We start from the raw sequence: 17,878 nt of genomic DNA, 5'->3' as shown, positions 1-17,878 counted from the left end.
AGCCACCTCATTCCAAAACTGACTCAACCCAACTAAGAATAAAATGGGGTGGACAATCCAACCCACCCCATCCCATGAATAGTACCCCCGTACCCAGAGATGGCTATATTTACAAATTTACAAATGTTTCCATGAATCCATTTTACTATGCCAACCGCTCGGATTTGGTATCAATCGGATTATAATCTGAAACCCCATTAAGGTTGATCTGACCTGGGTCAGGTCAAGCAAAGAACATTTTTTTAGCCCATTTATAGTTTTCCATGGCTGAGTTGCAATCAGATGGCAGAGCTTGTTGATATCCATTCCCCATGCATTGGATCTCTTCTCCAGTGATGTAAGTCCATGAAAGCTTTAACAATTTAATTTTAGAAATGCCCATTAATTGCTCAAAGAAATATTTCAAAGAATGGAGATTATCCTACAAAACTTTCATTTGAGGAACCAATAGCATGTGGGTCCCACCTAAAAGCAAAACCATTAAACTTGCGTCCACCAATCAAATGTCTACGCAGCAATTAAAAGTTTGAAAGTCAATCAAAACGGATTAAGTCGGCTACAGATCATCTTCGATGTTTTTGAGAAACTTCCTCAACTAACTTACCAGGTTTTGTTTCTCAAGCAACTACTTCAAAGGAAGATGTCTTTCCATTTATTCCTGGGATAGGAAGGCAGAAGGCTACAGACTTCTTTCAGTGCTGGCTCTTTTTGTTTTAAATTAAGGATAAGATGAAAACAAATGGAGCTTTGCAGACCATTACAGCTGTAGCCATGAGAGAAACATTGAAGAGTATGCTCTACATTATCATCTTGTCTTGCGTTCTTCTGGAAACCTCAGCACAGAATGAAGCAGAGGCTTTGCTGAAATGGAAAAACAGCTTAAATTCTCATGGGCTCACTTCATGGTCCCTCACCAATGGCAGCAGTGGCAGCAATCCTTGTAACTGGACTGGAATTCAATGTGATGAGGCCAGGAGCATTGTAGAGAAAAATCTTACCAATTCAGGCCTCAGTGGCACTTTGGACCAGTTCAACTTCTCTGCTGTCCCCAATCTCACTTCCCTCAATCTCAATCGCAACAATCTTGTTGGTGTGATTCCGAATCAAATTGGGTCATTAAAGAAACTCATTTCTCTTGATTTAGGAAACAACAATTTCACAGATGTTATCCCTTCAGAGATTGGAGATCTTTTGGAGCTGCGGGTGCTTAGCCTCATCAACAATTCACACAGGTCCAATACCTTATCAGCTTAGCAAGTTGCAAAAGGTATGGAATCTCAATCTTGGTGAAAACTACCTACAGAATCCTGACCCAGTTCATTTCAGGGGCATGGCATCATTAACAGAACTTCAGCTCACTTACAACTATCTGGGACCAGACATTCCACCTTTCATCTTTGAATGCTCAAAGCTGATCTTTCTGGTCTTGTCAGGCAATCTCATCACAGGTCCAATTCCTGTGCAACACTTCCTTAGTCTTAAGAACCTTGAATTCTTGAACCTAACTAATAATGAATTTGAAGGACTGGTTCCAGTAGAAATAAAGAATCCTACTAAGCTTCAAGATCTGAGGTTGGGAATAAACAAGCTGAATGGTACAATACCAGCTGAAATCGGCCTCTTGTCCAACCTCAGAGTCCTCGAGTTGCATGAGAATCAGTTTCATGGGCCAATGCCATCTTCAATAGGAAACCTTATAATGCTTCAGACAGTAAATCTTCGGAAAGCAGGTCTGAATTCCAGTATCCCGAGTGAGCTCGGCTTTTGTACCAACCTTACTTTCCTTGAACTGTCAGAAAACAGCCTGTCAGGAGCATTGCCTCTCACCATGGCCCTCCTAACCCAAATATCTGAGCTTGGAATCTCTAGCAATCAGCTCTCTGGTGAAATCCATCCATATTTCCTATCCAATTGGACAGAACTTATTTCATTGCAACTCCATGTCAACAGTCTAACAGGAACAATCCCTCCTGAAATTGGGTTACTTCGCAAGCTAAACTACTTATTCCTATTTCAGAACCAATTATCAGGTTCCATACCATTGGATATAGGCAACTTGTTGAATTTGATTTACCTTGATTTGGCTGACAACCTCATTACTGGTTCAATTCCTTCAAGCATAGGAAACTTGACTAGGCTTGTTAATATAAATCTCTCCAATAACCAACTCACTGGAAATTTTCCCCATGAAATAGGTAACATGAAGGCCTAGAATTTCTTGACTTCAGTAGAAACAAGCTGCAAGGCACCTTGCCTTCATCAATAACCCACCTGAAAATTTTGACTCTCTTCTATGTTCCAAATAACTTCTCTGGTAGCATACCTGAAGATTTTGGCCCCAGTTCTCTCAAAAATGCAAGTTTTTCACACAACTTCTCAGGAAATCTCCCTCCCCAAATTTGTGGAGGAGGACATCTTATATACTTGTCAGCAGATGGAAACAGATTTGTGGGACCGATTCCCCAAAGCCTTAAAAATTGTACAGGTTTAACCAGAGTCCGTCTTGAGCAAAACCTTCTTGATGGAGATATATCTAATGCATTTGGGGTATACCCAGCTCTTGAATACATTGATTTGGGCAATAATCAACTATCTAGTGTATTATCACGAAGTTGGGGAGAGTGTGTGAGCCTCTCATTTGTTCGAGTTTCTGGCAATATGCTATCAGGCCAAATTCCAAGGGAGATTGGAAAGTTGAAAAATCTACAAGAGCTCAGTCTTTCTTCAAATCAACTAACAGGAAATATTCCGCTGGAGCTTATCAGTTCATCTTCACGTATATATGAACTAAATCTGAGCAACAATCAGCTTTCAGGCCACATACCTGCAGAGATTGGACAACTATCACAACTACAAACCCTGGATTTGTCAGGGAATAATCTAAGTGGGCCAATACCAGAGGAACTTGAAGACTGAAGAATTAATATCCTTGAAGCTCAATGACAACAAATTAAATGGGACAATTCCTTTCCAGCTTGGAAACCTAGTGACATTGCAGTCTATCCTAGACCTTAGTCAAAATTCACTCATGGGGGAGATATCACCACAGCTCGGAAATCTAAAATCATTAGAAAATTTGAATCTTTCTCACAATAGCCTCTCTGGTTTGCCACCTTCACTGCAAGGTCTGATAAGCCTTCAATCAGTAGATATATCATATAACAACCTTGAAGGTCCACTTCCAGAAATAAAGGCATTTGAGAAAGCTCCTCTCCAGGCATTGGAAGGAAATCCGGGTCTATGCAGCAACATAGTGCAAGGTTTGCGCTCTTGTGATAGCAATACTCTGTCTGCAAGCGACAACAAAAGCAACAGATGGAAGCTGATCATTGCTGCAAGTGTCCCCATTGTTACTGCCATAGTTCTATCAATTTTTCTTTGGATCTTCATTTGCCACCGTACTTCCAGAAATCTAGATGAAGAAAAGCATGATTCGTATTCAGCAGGTGACAGCTCATTCTCAGTATGGAACTATAATGGGAAATTAGCGTTCAAGGATATCATCACTGCTACAGAAAACTTCAGTGAGGCTTATTGCATAGGGAAGGGCGGACAAGGAAGTGTCTACAAAGCAATACTTCATACAGGTGACGTCTTTGCGGTAAAGCGTCTTCACATGCCATCATCCAATGAGAATGGGTTGCCAGGGGAAGAGTTGGTGAAGAACTTTGAATATGAAGTACACGCTCTGACTGAAATACGACATCGAAATATTGTAAAGATGTATGGATTCTGCTCAAGCAAGGGGTTCATGTTTTTGGTATATGAGTATGTAGAGAAAGGTAGCTTAAAATGTTTACTTTATGATGAGAATGAGGCAAGGATGCTGGACTGGAATACAAGGTTGGATATTATTAGAGGGGTGGCACATGCCTTATCTTACTTGCACCATGACTGTTCACCACCCATAGTGCATCGGGACATATCAGGGGATAATATTTTATTGGACTCAGAGTTCAAACCAAAGATATCTGACTTTGGGACAGCAAGGTTTCTACGAGAAGATCAGTCCAATTGGACGGCACCAGTTGGTTCTTATGGCTACATGGCTCCAGGTAAACTTTTTCAGTTAATTTCTAACTGTTCTGCCATTATGCATTTTGGTTTTTCAATTTCATATTTGTTTTAGAATCTAGATAAATGATTCATAGATGTCCCTTTTTATTTAGCCAAGTTAGACAACACCACACCACATGCATAACCATTCTGAAATCAACATCCATTTCAGAAACCAAAATGTTAAAATGCTAACTTTTTATAGGATGCATAAATTTCAACAAATAAGGTTGAGTTTTCAAATACTTTCCTTATTGCAAAATGATTCAATAATGGGGTAATTTGGTCATGTCTCTTTTTAAATAGGGTCCTCACCCATGATTATTAGTCAAAAAGTACATCTTTTAAAAGACAAAGTACCCCATGTATTAATTATCATCATTACGAACAAGTCTTTGTGTTGTCAGTTGCCACTGGGGATGTGTCTGGTTTGTACAAAAAGCAGGTTCATTCAAATCAGTCCCCTTTAAAACTTCAAAAGGCAATATTTGACTTTAATATTTGACTTTGATCTTGATTTCTAACATGGATGGGCAAAGTTCCCATAAATAATAGAAGGTTAAGTTTATTCAATTTCCATTCAACAAAAATGATAAAAACAAATAACAAGGTGGCTTTTCTAAAGTTTTCTTTATTCATATCTGTGTTCGATCTTGCAGAGCTTGCCTCTACAATGAAAGTTACAAAGAAATGTGACGTGTACAGATTTGGAGTTATTGCATTGGAAGTAATCATGGGAAAGCACCCCAGAGAACTCCTTTCATGCATGCAACAAGACCTGAATTTCACAATCACAAGTGTGTTAGACCAGAAACTTCAAGCTCCAAGTGGTCTCACTTTGCAACAAATACTTTCAGTGGTGATCCTTGCTTTGGCCTGCACACGTGCAAACCCCAATTCACGGCCTAACATGGATCAAGTGTCTCATGAACTCTCATATGGTGCACATCAGCTTTATTCTGAGCCTTTTGACATGCCTACACTACAAAATCTAAGGGGTCCTTTTTGAGAAAATATACTACAAGGAATCTGTATATTATGTAAGAATAACTATACAACTCTGTTTTTGCATTGGAATTCATTTATAGAACTCAACTTTCTTCTCTTCTGGTGAAGAGCTTTGATCCCTTCTTTTCCACAAAAAGTATGAAAAAAATATATTAGTTTTTAACTCATACGTTCCAATGGAAATTACAATAACTTTAAGCCAGAAAATACAAACCAAGACTTATTCAAGTTATTAAGACAAAACAAGAGTACAAGGACACTCCATCTTCCTAGGGCATCTCCAACATGGGTTGCATTAACATTTGCCAACATATTTAAATTGCAAAGTCAATTTTAGTTTTTCTAAATTCACTATGTTGGGAACCACATATGGGCTTCTACCAACAATAGCTAAGTTCAACATGTATTAAACTCCATGCACAAGCCATCATAAACGAATTCTGCATAAGTCAAGCAAGCTAGAAACTAGAAAAAGATGGTTCACATCTTGGATGCATTTTAGTCTAAAACTCAGATGATCCAAATGCTCCAAATCTTCCACGGGCACAATGCATGTGTTTGATTTGTCCAATTCTGACTTCAATCACCGATTAAGAAAGGTCTGATGATCTACTTGAAGTTCATTATCCTCATACTACAGCAATTTATTTCATATCATGATAGGATATTATGATTTAATCCAAAACCAAATTGAAACTAAAACAGAATCAATTGAATCTAACATTTCATGAAATTACATAAAGCTACTAGGAATAGACATTTGAAGGCCTCAGTTACTTTTACCTTCCTTACATGAAATGAGGTTTGATTCAATGGGTATCACCTTTTCTGGAGTAAATCATCGTAAATCATTAGGGATGAACTTGATAAATTCCTTCAAATCTCACATCAATTCAGCTGTGTTAGGAACTGCCTAACTCAGGGACTTTTTCGAGGAAGCCTGCCTCCTGAACGAGAGAGAGAAAAAGAAGAAAGAGAGATAGAGAGAGAGAGAGAGAGAAAGAGAGTGAGAGAGAGATTGTATTCCCAAAATCAATATTCCTCTCCTGGCTTCCTTTCCTTATTTATATACTTCTGTTGCAATTCTGTTATATCAGCCTCTCCACTTGTCCAGTTTGTTATTTAGTTTGTTCTAGTGGTTGGCTGTCAATTACATTACTTAAAGGCTGGCGTGGCCTTTTCTTGTACACTTGTATTCCCTTTATTTGTGTCTCAACAGTCCCTCCTCCCTTGAAAGCGACCTTGCCCTCAAGGTCAAGATGTGGAAATCTATTCTATAAGTCCAAGTAAGGTTCCCAAGTTGCATCCTCAAGTGGGAGACCTGACCATACCACCAATGCCTTTGGTTCAATGTGATTCCCTTTGCGTATCCACCTGAAATCTGTTATCTGGGTGGGCTCAGTTTGAACTTGGCCATCTTCCGAGAATGATGGGAGGGTGGTTGTTGTTATTGCTCCCGTTTTTGGCCATTTCTTTAATAGAGATACATGGAATACAGGGTGCAATTTTGATGTTGCTGGAAGGCCAAGCCTGTATGCCACAGATCCAATGCATTCACAATCCGAAATGGGCCGAAGTACCTTGGGCTCAGTTTGTTCCACCTGTGGCCTGCTAGTGAAACTTGCTTGTATGGTCGTAGTTTAAGGAAGACTTGCTCCCCGATCTGGTGCTAGGCAGACCTACGCTTTCTGTTGTAGGAGTCTACCATCCATTGTTGGGCTCGATGGAGGTGGGATTTGAGATCTTGTAACACCCTATCTCGCTAGAGGAGTTGGTCTTCCACTGCTGCTACTGCTGTAGACCCTTTTTCATATGAGAGTAGGGGAGGTGGGTCCCGTCCATATAGAGCCCAGAAGGGAGTCATTCCTGCTGCACAGTGATACGTGGTATTGTACCACCATTCCGCCCAATGAAGCCACTTGAGCCACTGACGTGGCCTATCCCCTACATAGCACCTTAGATAGGTTTCCAAACTCCAGTTGACCACCTCAATTTGCCCATCTATTTGAGGGTGGTAGCTGGTAGATTTGAAGAGTTTCACTCCTTGTAGTCGAAAAAGTTCTGACCAGAAACGACTCATAAAAACTGGGTCGCGGTCTGAGACAATAGAGTTAGGGGTACCATGCAGTCGTGCCACCTCCTTAGTAAAAATCCCAGCCACCATTGAAGCTGTAAAGGGGTGAGAAAGAGGGAGAAAATGGCAGTATTTAGTGAATCTATCAACCACTACGAGAATGATGGACTTGCCATAGGAAAGGGGAAGCCCCATTATGAAGTCCATGGATATATCTGCCCACACTTGTGTAGGAATTGGGAGTGGTTATAGTAGTCCTGCTGGAGACTGGGTATCAGTCTTATTTTTCTGGCAAATGACGCATTCGGCTATGAATTTTTTGACCGAATTCCGCATGCCTTTCTAGTGGAATTGGGTGGCTAGTCTCTTGTGTGCGCAAAATCCCTGAGTGTCCTCCTACTGGTGATGAGTGGAACACTACCAGAAGCTGCTGAATATGGGTTGAATCCTGTGGTATCACCATTCAGCATTTATACAGCAGCAAGTTATTCTCCACTGTGTACCCTAGGTGGCTAGTAGGGTCCTCTTGGACCTGTGAATGCAGCTTGCTCAGTTGTGGGTGTCTTTCAGCTTCTTCCCTTAACTGACTCATGATGGAATATGTTGGGCCCGTGAGAAGTAATGGAAATAGTTGTGGTTGGCATGACAATGCATCTGCCACCTTGTTAGTGTGCCCTGCCTTGTATTTAATGACATAATCGTAGCCGAGTAATTTGGTTATCCATCGCTGTTGTTCTGGGGATAGTATGGACTGCTCCAATAGAAATTTCAGGCTATGGTGGTCAGTTCGTATGATGAACCTCCTCCCTAGAAGGTAGGGCCTCCACCTCTAAACAGCGAGAACAATTGCTATCAGTTCGCGTTCGTATACTGACTTGGCCCATTTCTGTGTTGTCATTGCTTTACTAAAAAACGCTAGTGGCCTTTCTTCTTGCATGAGGATCGCACCAACTCCTTGGCTTGACGCATCACATTCAATGATGAAGTCCTTTGAGAAGTCTAGAAGTGTGAGCATCAGTGGGGACGATTTGAGTGTCTCGAAGGCCTTTTGGGCCTCCCTAGTCCAGCAGAAACCATTCTTCTTAAGTAAACTTGTCAAGGGGGCAGCAATCAGTCCATACCCTTTGATGAATCGCCGGTAGTACCCTGTTAGATCCAAGAAGCCCCGTAACTCCTTAACATTTTGAGGTCATGGCCAATTTATCATGCTTGAGATCTTTTCCGAGTCTGCTACTACAATGCCGTTTTCGACTGCGTGCCCTAAGTAGTGTACTTGCGTCTGTCCAAATGCTCACTTTGACTCCTTTGCAAAGAGTTTATGAGTCCTTAGTAGTTCCAAGGTGATTTGTAGATGTACTAGGTGTTCGTCCCATGTAGCGCTATGTACAAGTATATCATTAAAAAAAATGAGTATAAATTTGTGCAAATGGGATTGAAATATGTCATTCGTAAGTGCTTGGAATGTAGTTGGCGCATTGGTCAACCCAAATGGCATGACCAAAAACTCATAATGCCCATCGTGTGTACGAAAAGCAGTCTTGTGGATGTCACCCTCATGGACCCGAATTTGATGATATCCCGATCTCAGGTCTAGTTTAGAGAATATGGTGGCCTTGTCAAGTTCATCTAGTAGTTCATCGATTACCGGTGTGGGAAATTGATCATTCACAGTAATGTTGTTTAGGGCCCAATAGTCTATACAAAACCGCCATGTCCCATCCTTCTTTTTCACAAGTAATACTGGCGAGGAGAATGGGCTTTGGCTGGGTTGTATAATTTTTCTATCAAGCATATCTTGCACTTGCCTCTCAAACTCTAGTTTCTGAAAATAGGGGTAACGATAGGGCCTTACATTTGTGGGTTCCATTCCGGGCAGCAATGGAATGCAATGATCATGGGCACGTTTCGGTGGTAGTTCCTTAGGCTCTTGGAAGATCACTGAAAACTTCTGAAGTAGTTGTTGTAGTTGTGTGCGAGCTTCTTCAGATCTACTGGAGTTACTTCCTTGGGCTAGAATTGGGTCGTTCTCGTGGGAGTCTATCTGCATTAAAATGATGTGGGCTGGGTTTGCTGCCTGTTTTCTTAGGGTGGCAAGACTAATGGGTCCTGGACCCTTGGACAATTGTCCTTGAATATGCACCTGTGAGCTGCTCACTTGAAAATCCATGGTGAGACGGGCCCAGTCACATATCACCAGCCCTAGTTGCCTTAACCATTGGACTCCGAGAACTACATCTACTCCATTAATTTCTAGGGGGTGTAGATCTACCTCGAACTCGTGTCCTTGTATCTTCATCTTTAATCCTATGCACGTACTGTCGCACACCAGGTTGCTCCCATTAGCTACGTGCACCCGGAAGGTTGTAGATGGTTGGACTGGAACCCTAGTTGTCTAACCAATGTTTGGGTAATGAAATTGAGAGTGTTGCCACTGTCTATCAAAACCGACACATGGCGCCCTTGTACCAGTCCGGTTACTCTCATAGTTTGGGAAGAAGCAAGACCGGTCAAGGCTTGCAGGGATACTTCCGGGTATTCCTTTGTCCATTGCCCCCATTCTTGATAGTCCATTGGCTCTTCAATGTCTGTTGATTGCTCGACGTTTTCGGTTTCGGGTTGAAGGAAGAAAACTTGCGGGATCTTACAACAATGGCCCGGCCCGAATTTGTCTCTACATGCATAACAAAGGCCCTTTTCCCATCGGACTTGCACCTCAGTCCAAGTTAACCTCTTGGCTGAGCCGGGGCCTGAACCAGAGTTGGCGTCCTTGCCTGTGATTCCTACTCCTGGTCTAGACTCCAGTTTACCCAAGAAATCTGGTTCTGGATTCGGTATACCTAGTCTGACCACAACTCCCAAGGTCGATTAATCCTTCTTGCCCGATTCAGTTTGTCTTCATGTAGTCGAACTAAGGCTGTTGCATCAAGAACGGTGGTGGGCTACATGGCTTTCACCTCCAGCCGCAATACTTCCCTGAGTCCACCAACAAAACTGCCGACAAGCACATTTTCTGGCCACCCTTGCACGCACACAGCTAACCTTTCAAACGCCATCTGATAATCTTGGACAAAACCGGTCTGTCGTAGCTTAGCGAGGCTTTCATCATAGTTTTCAAAAGTCGAGACTCCAAATCTCATGGTTAAGGCATCGGTGAAGTCCACCCATGTGCCTCTTGGATGTCGTCGCCGGTACCATTGGTACCAGACAATTGCCTCTCCTTCCAGGTGTGTGGAATCTAATGGAACACGATCAGGTCCCTGCGTATCGTGGTAATCGAAGTATCTTTCTGTTCGTAGAAGCCAGGATGTGGGATCTCCCCCTGCGAAGAAACTCGATTCTTGTTGTTCTTGATCCGCTTCGATGACTGGTGTCACTGCGTTCTTCCTGCCCTTCCCGATTTGGTGCAGGTGGTGTTTGTTCCAATCCTTCAAGTAAGGATGCGAAGCTTTCTTTGATTTCTTTGACGTCAGCCAATAATCTTTGCATTTCTCCTTCTATGTTGTCGACCCTATTCTCCACCGCGGACGACCTTGTGCTTGGCATCTTGGCTCTGATACCAATTTGTTAGGAACTGCCTAACTCAGGGACTTTTTCGAGGAAGACTGCCTCCTGAAAGAGAGAGAGAAAAAGAAGAAAGAGAGAGAGAGAGAGAGTGAGAGAAAGATTGTATTCCCAAAATCAATAATTCCTCTCTTGGCTTCCTTTCCTTATTTATACACTTCTGTTACAATTCTGTTATATCAGCCTCTCCACTTGTCCAGTTTGTTATTTAGTTTGTTCTAGTGGTTGGCTGTCAGTTACATTACTTAAAGGCTAGCATGGCCTTTTCTTGAACACTTGTATTCCCTTTATTTGTGTCTCAACAAGCTGTGAGCCTGCAACAACCTGAAGAACTTAACTTTGACAAGGAGCTTGCAATCCAAGATGCCCTTTTATAATCTAGGTAAGGAGAAACCTAAATATTTCAGATGATGGAGAACACCCTCTCACTGGAAACCTAAAAATGGCCATTAACAAATGTTGGTCCCAACCATCTGAGGGGAGAAGTGGACTGAATACAGATCTAACCTGCAGCATTTTTCGCATAAAGTGGCTGCACTCAGACTTAAAGACCAGCTTTAGTACCACACCCTAGTACCATTCTGCTAATGGCATGAACTGTTGATAATGGAATAAATGATCAGGTGTTATTACCAAAGGCTGTGACACAAAGAAACAGAGTGATTGGAGCAAACCTTGTTTATGAAACAGTCACACCCATGGTTAAATTACAAAAATATTCCTATCTGCTTCACTTAAAGTCCTAATTAGTTGGAACCATGTTTTAACTAAAAGTTCTCTCCCTGTAGAGTACTTTGTTCCATCCCAAAACCAAAGTTCTCATTACAAAAGTTCCTGATTTTGGTCATTATCAGGTGTCATTATTATGTTTCCTTTTCTTTGCCTGTTGGGGAAATCTCTTAACTATTATAATTATAACAATTTTCCACTAAAGGTTCTAAAATATAATAATCCTTCTTGGGGATTTCTGTCTAGGTGGCTAGGGTTTGGAGGGGATAGGATTCACCATTTTGATGGCCAATACATGAAAACATTCCATGAAAAAAAGGAAAATCAAGTCACCATGATTCCCATGGCTTATGTATTTCCTTTTCTCCTAATGGGTTATTTGATTAGATTTTGGAAAAATGATATCCAAAGTGGGATCTGAGAGTATTTCAATAAGAGGATTATTTGAAGATTCTGTATGTTTTGTTCTCAATACTGAAAACCACCTGTCTGTCTTGACTTCTATTACAAATCAAAGGCAACTTGATTGCAAGAAGTGACTAGTAATTCTGAATCCCGAAATTAAGTATAAATGCCTCTTGATTATTCTTTCTGTGCTGGTTATTAACAAATAAGTCCCAACAATAGTAACAGATCACAGTAAACAAAATTAGAGTAACAAGTCAAAATGCAATAAAGATCAACCACCCATTAAAAGTTAACAACTTACAAAAGCAGTAGACTTTAAACAATAGCAATCTTGAAAGCCAAGACAAGGATGATCTATCAAGATGACACAACCCCAATACTTAAAGAAAATGAGACAAAAGAGGGAAAGTCTATCGGACAACTATGCGACCATCTCAGCTATCAGATCAGAGATGACTGAGAACGATCCTCTACTGCCGGGGCGACCCAAATCTTGAGATTGCAGTCGTTAATCACGCTCTGATCACATGGTCATTATCCATCCACCAGACTGAGGTTCCTGTCTCCTTGGAACTCAAGGATACAGAGGTACGAGCCTATAGAACAGATCTTGTTCAAGTAAGGTCGTATGATTTTATGCGCTTCCTCTGCTTAAAAGCAATTCTCTGATAGCATACTTTTACGATTTGGGGCTACACACAAAGCCCATCAGCCCTGACCATGAGTTAAGGTGACTCGTTGGTGCCTGGGTGAATGGTGAGGTCTCTGACTCTCTCTGCCCGGTAATAGCAGAGAATTGGGATCGAATCTCATGAACTCAAAAGGAAAATAAGGCAAAATCAACATAAATTCATCGTTGAGAGTCTTGAGACTTGAAACTTGAGAGATTGTGGAAGAGCAAATTCCCCTGAAATCTGTATGTCAACTACACATAATTTCCCATCGTTTGGTCAATTGTGGCTTGGCCATTTTTTTCTCTTTTTACGTTGTGTTAAATTTAATTAAAATCAATGTTTAAAATTCAGAAATTTTGTCTACTTGATTTGGGCCTAAGAACTGATAATGAATCAATGTTTAAAATTCAGAAATTTTGTCTACTTGATTTGGGCCTAAGAACTGATAATGAAATTTAAAAATTTCGGACAGAATGTTTTGTAACTTTTGTTTTCTTAATGTTTTTATAATTTTAGTTGTATAATTTATCTTATTTATATTTTAAAAATCAAAAATTATGGATGAAATATAAGAAAAACTTCCAAAATTTTAGGAAAGATATGTAAATTTTGTAATTACCTTTTAAAATATATGGTGGAACAAACTTGAACTTTTATAATATTACAACAATATTAAAAATAAAGCTTCGCACATTTTTGCAAATCTCTTATTGTTAAGCAAAACTACACATTCTTAATTGGACTAAACCGGTCGAAGTTCAGTTAAATCCAAGCTTTAATTAATTTTGAATTATGTCTAATTGGTCCAAGTTCATTGTCCAGTGATGCGGCCCATTTGGTTTGGGTCTTGTGTGACGGCGCGTGTTGACACTCATCCATCTTGGTCTCTTTCACAATGGTTAGAGCTATGGTGGTTTATAATCCCTCATGCATCAAGTGATGAAGTTAATATATTTACTAAGGTGATGTTTGACATTAATGATGATTTCTAGAAATCGGCGTCATGTAGGATTTACGTCAGAATTTAAAAAATCATTGATTTTTTTTCTTGTTTGATTGGCTGATTATGCCGATTTTTGGGAAATCAGCCCTTTTCAGGGATTGTCTTTCTAGTGATTTCTTGATTTTTAATTGATTCAGATATTTTGAGGATGATGTGGCATCCAAGGCATTGAATAATAACTCTAATACAAAAAAAAAAAAAATCAGCCCTTGAAAATCAGTACCAAACAAACTCAAAGCCACTTTTTCAAAAATAAGCTTACATGGCATAAATGATACCAAACAACAATTTTTTATGATTTTTCAAAAATCACTGATTCTAGAAAATCAGTGATTACTGGACAATCGGCAAGGAGAAACCATCATCGATGCCAAACACCACCTAAGTGTTCTACTATTTTATGGCACCGTTGGAAGGCCCAGTGTAAGGTGGTGATGGAACCCATCATATAAAAACCACCCATGTGTTTTGATCCTAACAAGAAAAAACCCTCTCCTTATAGGTTTTTTCTTTTTTTTTTTTTTTTTAAAGTGCAAATACTTTATTTCCATAGCTTTTCAATAACAAAGATATTGAAGTTTCAAATTCACCCTCCACTAATTTATTTTACATGACAACTTTTAACAAATAATTCTCTCTCCTCTTCTTTTTGAGAAATTAAGGTTAAAATGATGAAGTGAAATAAAAGTGCTTTTGTAAAAGTTTTTCATAGAAGTCATTTTATAAAAGTGATTTCATAAATGTACTTTCGCAAAAGTGTTTATGTAAAAGTATTTTTATAAAAGTGTTTTCGTAAAAGTGCTTTTATAAAAGTACTTCCATAAAAGTGCTTTTATATAAGTATTTTTGTAAAAGTTCTTTTATAAAAGTACTTTTTAAAAATGCTTCCATAAAAGTGCTTTTATAAAAGTGCTTTTATAAAGTGCTTTCGTAAAAGTGATTTTATAAAAATGCTTTGGTAAAGTACTTTTATAATAGTGCTTTTTCTAAAAATGCTTTTATAAAAGTATTTTTGTAAAAGTATTTTTGTGAAAGTACTTCCGTAAAAGTGCTTTTATGGAAGTACTTTTGTCCATAAAAGTGTTTTCATAAAAGTATTTTCGTAGAAGTGCTTTCATGTAAAAATACTTTTATAAAAGTGTTTTTGTAAAAGTAAACATCTAAGGCAATGGTTTTGTGGGCAAAGTCACCTCAAATAATGAAATGAGCAAGATGGGCATGATTATTTTTCATGCTGCAGGCTACTCAATTTTCGTGTTATGGAGCAAGGTTCAAAGTATCGGAAAACCTCAAGTATATCAGAAAGGCAATTTTAAGAGACATATTGAGTTATGCCTTCAATACGCATGCGTATCGAAGAAAAATTAAGATACACATAGATATGCTTGGAAACACTATAAATACTTTAATAAATCATAAAAATACATCAATAACACTAAATATAAGACCTCTGCGAAGTGTATAAACATTAAATTAATATATTTTAATGGTTTTATGAAGAAATATATAGTAGTTAATTATAATTTCATTAAAAATCCTATACTCAACTACAATTTATGAAAAAAAATTCTTAAGTTTTAATGTTTTATGGGATAGGAAAAACCCTACTCTCCTATCCAACCATAAAACATGCATTAGCACAACTTCTAAGTGAAAATATAATTATTTATTATTTATTATTTATTTTAAAAAATTATCAAAAATAAATAAACATTATATAATATATTCAAAAAATAGTTATTAAAGAAGAGTTTTCAATTGCTTTGTGGATATGGTATATTATCCATAGAATTATAATATATTCAATCATTGTGATCAAATGATAAAATATAATTATTATTTTATTTCTAAAATCTATAAATAAAAAAATTAATTATTAAAGAAGAAATTTCAATTGGTTAGTGGATATGATAGATCATCTATAGAATTATAATATATTCAATTGTTGTGATCAAATGATAAAATGCAATTAATTATTATTTATCTTTTAATTCTAAAAATATAAAAAATCAAAAATATATATATATTAAAGAAGAAATTTCAATTCCTCTATGGATATGATAGATAAATCCATAGATCTAAAATATATTTAGTCTTTATGAGCAAAGAAAAATTATATTTTCAAATTTTTTGTTAATTTATAATTTCCCCAAATATCTTCATGAAATTTTCATAAATCTATTGATAACAAAAAAAAATCTGATTTTGAATGTAAGTAATGTAGATCAATATAAATTTAAACATTCAAGAAAAAAAAAGCATCACAAGATATTATAAAAAAATTGAAAAAATTACCTATTTTTGCCATATTTTTTCAAAATTTGAAAACTCTTCAAAAAATTAATGATTCACACTTGTTTCTTGCAAATTTGTGCAAATCTAGCACTCTAGGAATGGGGTTCGGGGTTTTAGAGTCATTTGGGGGCGAAAGAAAGCTTATTTTAGGGAAAAGAATCTTGCTTTCCCCTTTTTTTTCACTTTTTGACCGCATCTTTTTCATCAATACGCTACCAATACACCCTGATACACCCCTGATACGCATTGATACACTTTCAATATGCCTTGATATGGGTCCAATACACATGAAAAAAAAAGATGAGACACCCGATTTCCATGTGTATCCCGTATATGCTTTTCAAAGATACGATATGATACACCCTATATTGAGTGTATCATATCCAAATTTTAAACCTTGCTATGGAGCTAATTTTTCATTCTAAAAAGAGTGTGGCCCTTGGCAAGAACTTTCTAACCAAACACTCTAATGTTATTCATTCTTGCCCATTCTTGCCTAGAATGAGCAAGAATTAAGAGAATGAGGCTTAGAGCAATGAACCGAACATGGCCTAAATTAAATATTTGATCTTTGCAAAAGTATTCAAGTTAGAAATCAATATTGAAGTATATACATATTTCTCAATTAGTCCTATTGGCTTAAATTAATGTAGCCTTTGATAAAGAGGAGTGCTGATAGCATCCATAAGGCTCAGTTTGGAAGGAGTACAAATACAAATATGTACACCACAAAACCTTGCATTTTGCATTATTTTGTATGTATTTGTGTTGTACATATTTGTATTTATACTCCCTCCAAACTGAGCCTAAGGATCAAATGAATTCTTGAAATTCAACAACATGGGCATGACTCAAGATGCTCAGCTCTATATTTGTTTCCAATGGAATAAAAAAAAAAGCACCAAATGAATTGGGAGGAGGGGGATCAAAGCAGATGTGCTGACATCTCAAGCAATTCATCTCAAATCCATCCTTTAGGGATTAGCAAATCAACAAATGAAACATAAAAGAGATATTTAAAGAGAGATCTTTGGAATATGAGAAGATATGAGAAACGGGGTAAGAAAGATGGAGATGTGTTTAGGAGAGAGAGAGATGGACTTTAAGAATGCTTTTAGGACATGGAAAGAACACACTTGATAAAATAATCATAGCACCAAGAGCCTATGTTGTTTTCTTATTAGTTCAATGCCCAATTACATGGCTTTAAAACTTGAGAAAATTGGAATAAGAATTTTGGATCAAATTTTAAAGAAAACAAGGATGGCACATGGACAACTTGGCTTTATATATAGTTGGGCCACATGTGATGCATGACTATTGTTAAAGGAAATTGTGGTAGGAGCCTTATTATGACAATATCAATTGGGCCAAGTGGTAAACTATTTTTGAGTTACATATTGTTAGATAAAATTGTGTTTATTTTTATTATTTATCTTAATTTTACATTTTTATTATATTTTATTACTTTTAAATGTGATGCACATGATTTTTTAAGTGATATTTAGATAGGAATCTTAGGATCCGCTTGGTTTGCACGAATAGGGGTCTGGAATCAGAATCGGAATGGGCTATTCCGATTCCAATTCCAACTGTTTGGTTGGGCGGAATCGGAATCCCATTCCCACCCTATTTGAGGGAATGACCATTCCCTGCTCATCTCTTAGGAATGAAATCCCATTCCTGCTGATTTTAATTTTCATTTCGATTCGTGTCAAACAGACTATGGGAATGGACCATTTCGATTCCGATTCCAGAGGATTGTGATTTCGATTCCGATTCCAACTGCAAACCGAACGTACCCTTAGGACTTTTCTAATTGGAGCAAGCTGAACCCTATCCATGTTAGCATTATTATTATTGGGTTATATATTGTCCAACATTTAAAAAAACAAAGGGATTAGGGAGAGAGAGAGAATTATATTTTTATTAATTTATATCAATTTTAACTAATAAAATAATTTTTGTTAAGTCAATTAACAAATTTATATTGTTTTTAATTATGTTAATTATTTTTATTTTAAATTCACTTTTGACCTTAGATGATGCATTGGAGAAATGAATTCGGAT

The 17,878-nt window shown here is 37.9% G+C and overlaps 1 protein-coding gene and 1 non-coding gene across 2 annotated transcripts; one reads left to right on the top strand and one right to left on the bottom strand.

The window, feature by feature from the left end:
- The first annotated feature begins 740 nt into the window (after positions 1–740).
- Positions 741–5,208, top strand: LOC148865075 (uncharacterized). Its single transcript, XM_088975746.1, is given in 5 exon segments — positions 741–1,226; positions 1,228–2,204; positions 2,207–2,912; positions 2,914–4,055; positions 4,716–5,208. Coding segments are annotated over 5 exon segments (3,630 nt in total). The 5' UTR covers positions 741–771; the 3' UTR covers positions 5,066–5,208.
- A 7,035-nt stretch (positions 5,209–12,243) lies between these two features.
- Positions 12,244–12,464, bottom strand: LOC148865074 (small nucleolar RNA U3). Its single transcript, XR_016112055.1, has one exon. It is a non-coding gene; the product is annotated as a small nucleolar RNA U3 (small nucleolar RNA).
- Positions 12,465–17,878: the final 5,414 nt, after the last annotated feature.

Source organism: Nelumbo lutea, chromosome 3 (genome assembly GCF_056320005.1).
Source record: "Nelumbo lutea isolate HS-2025 chromosome 3, American lotus-T2T, whole genome shotgun sequence".
Taxonomy (NCBI): domain Eukaryota; kingdom Viridiplantae; phylum Streptophyta; class Magnoliopsida; order Proteales; family Nelumbonaceae; genus Nelumbo; species Nelumbo lutea.
This window is presented reverse-complemented; position numbering and strand designations above follow the sequence as displayed.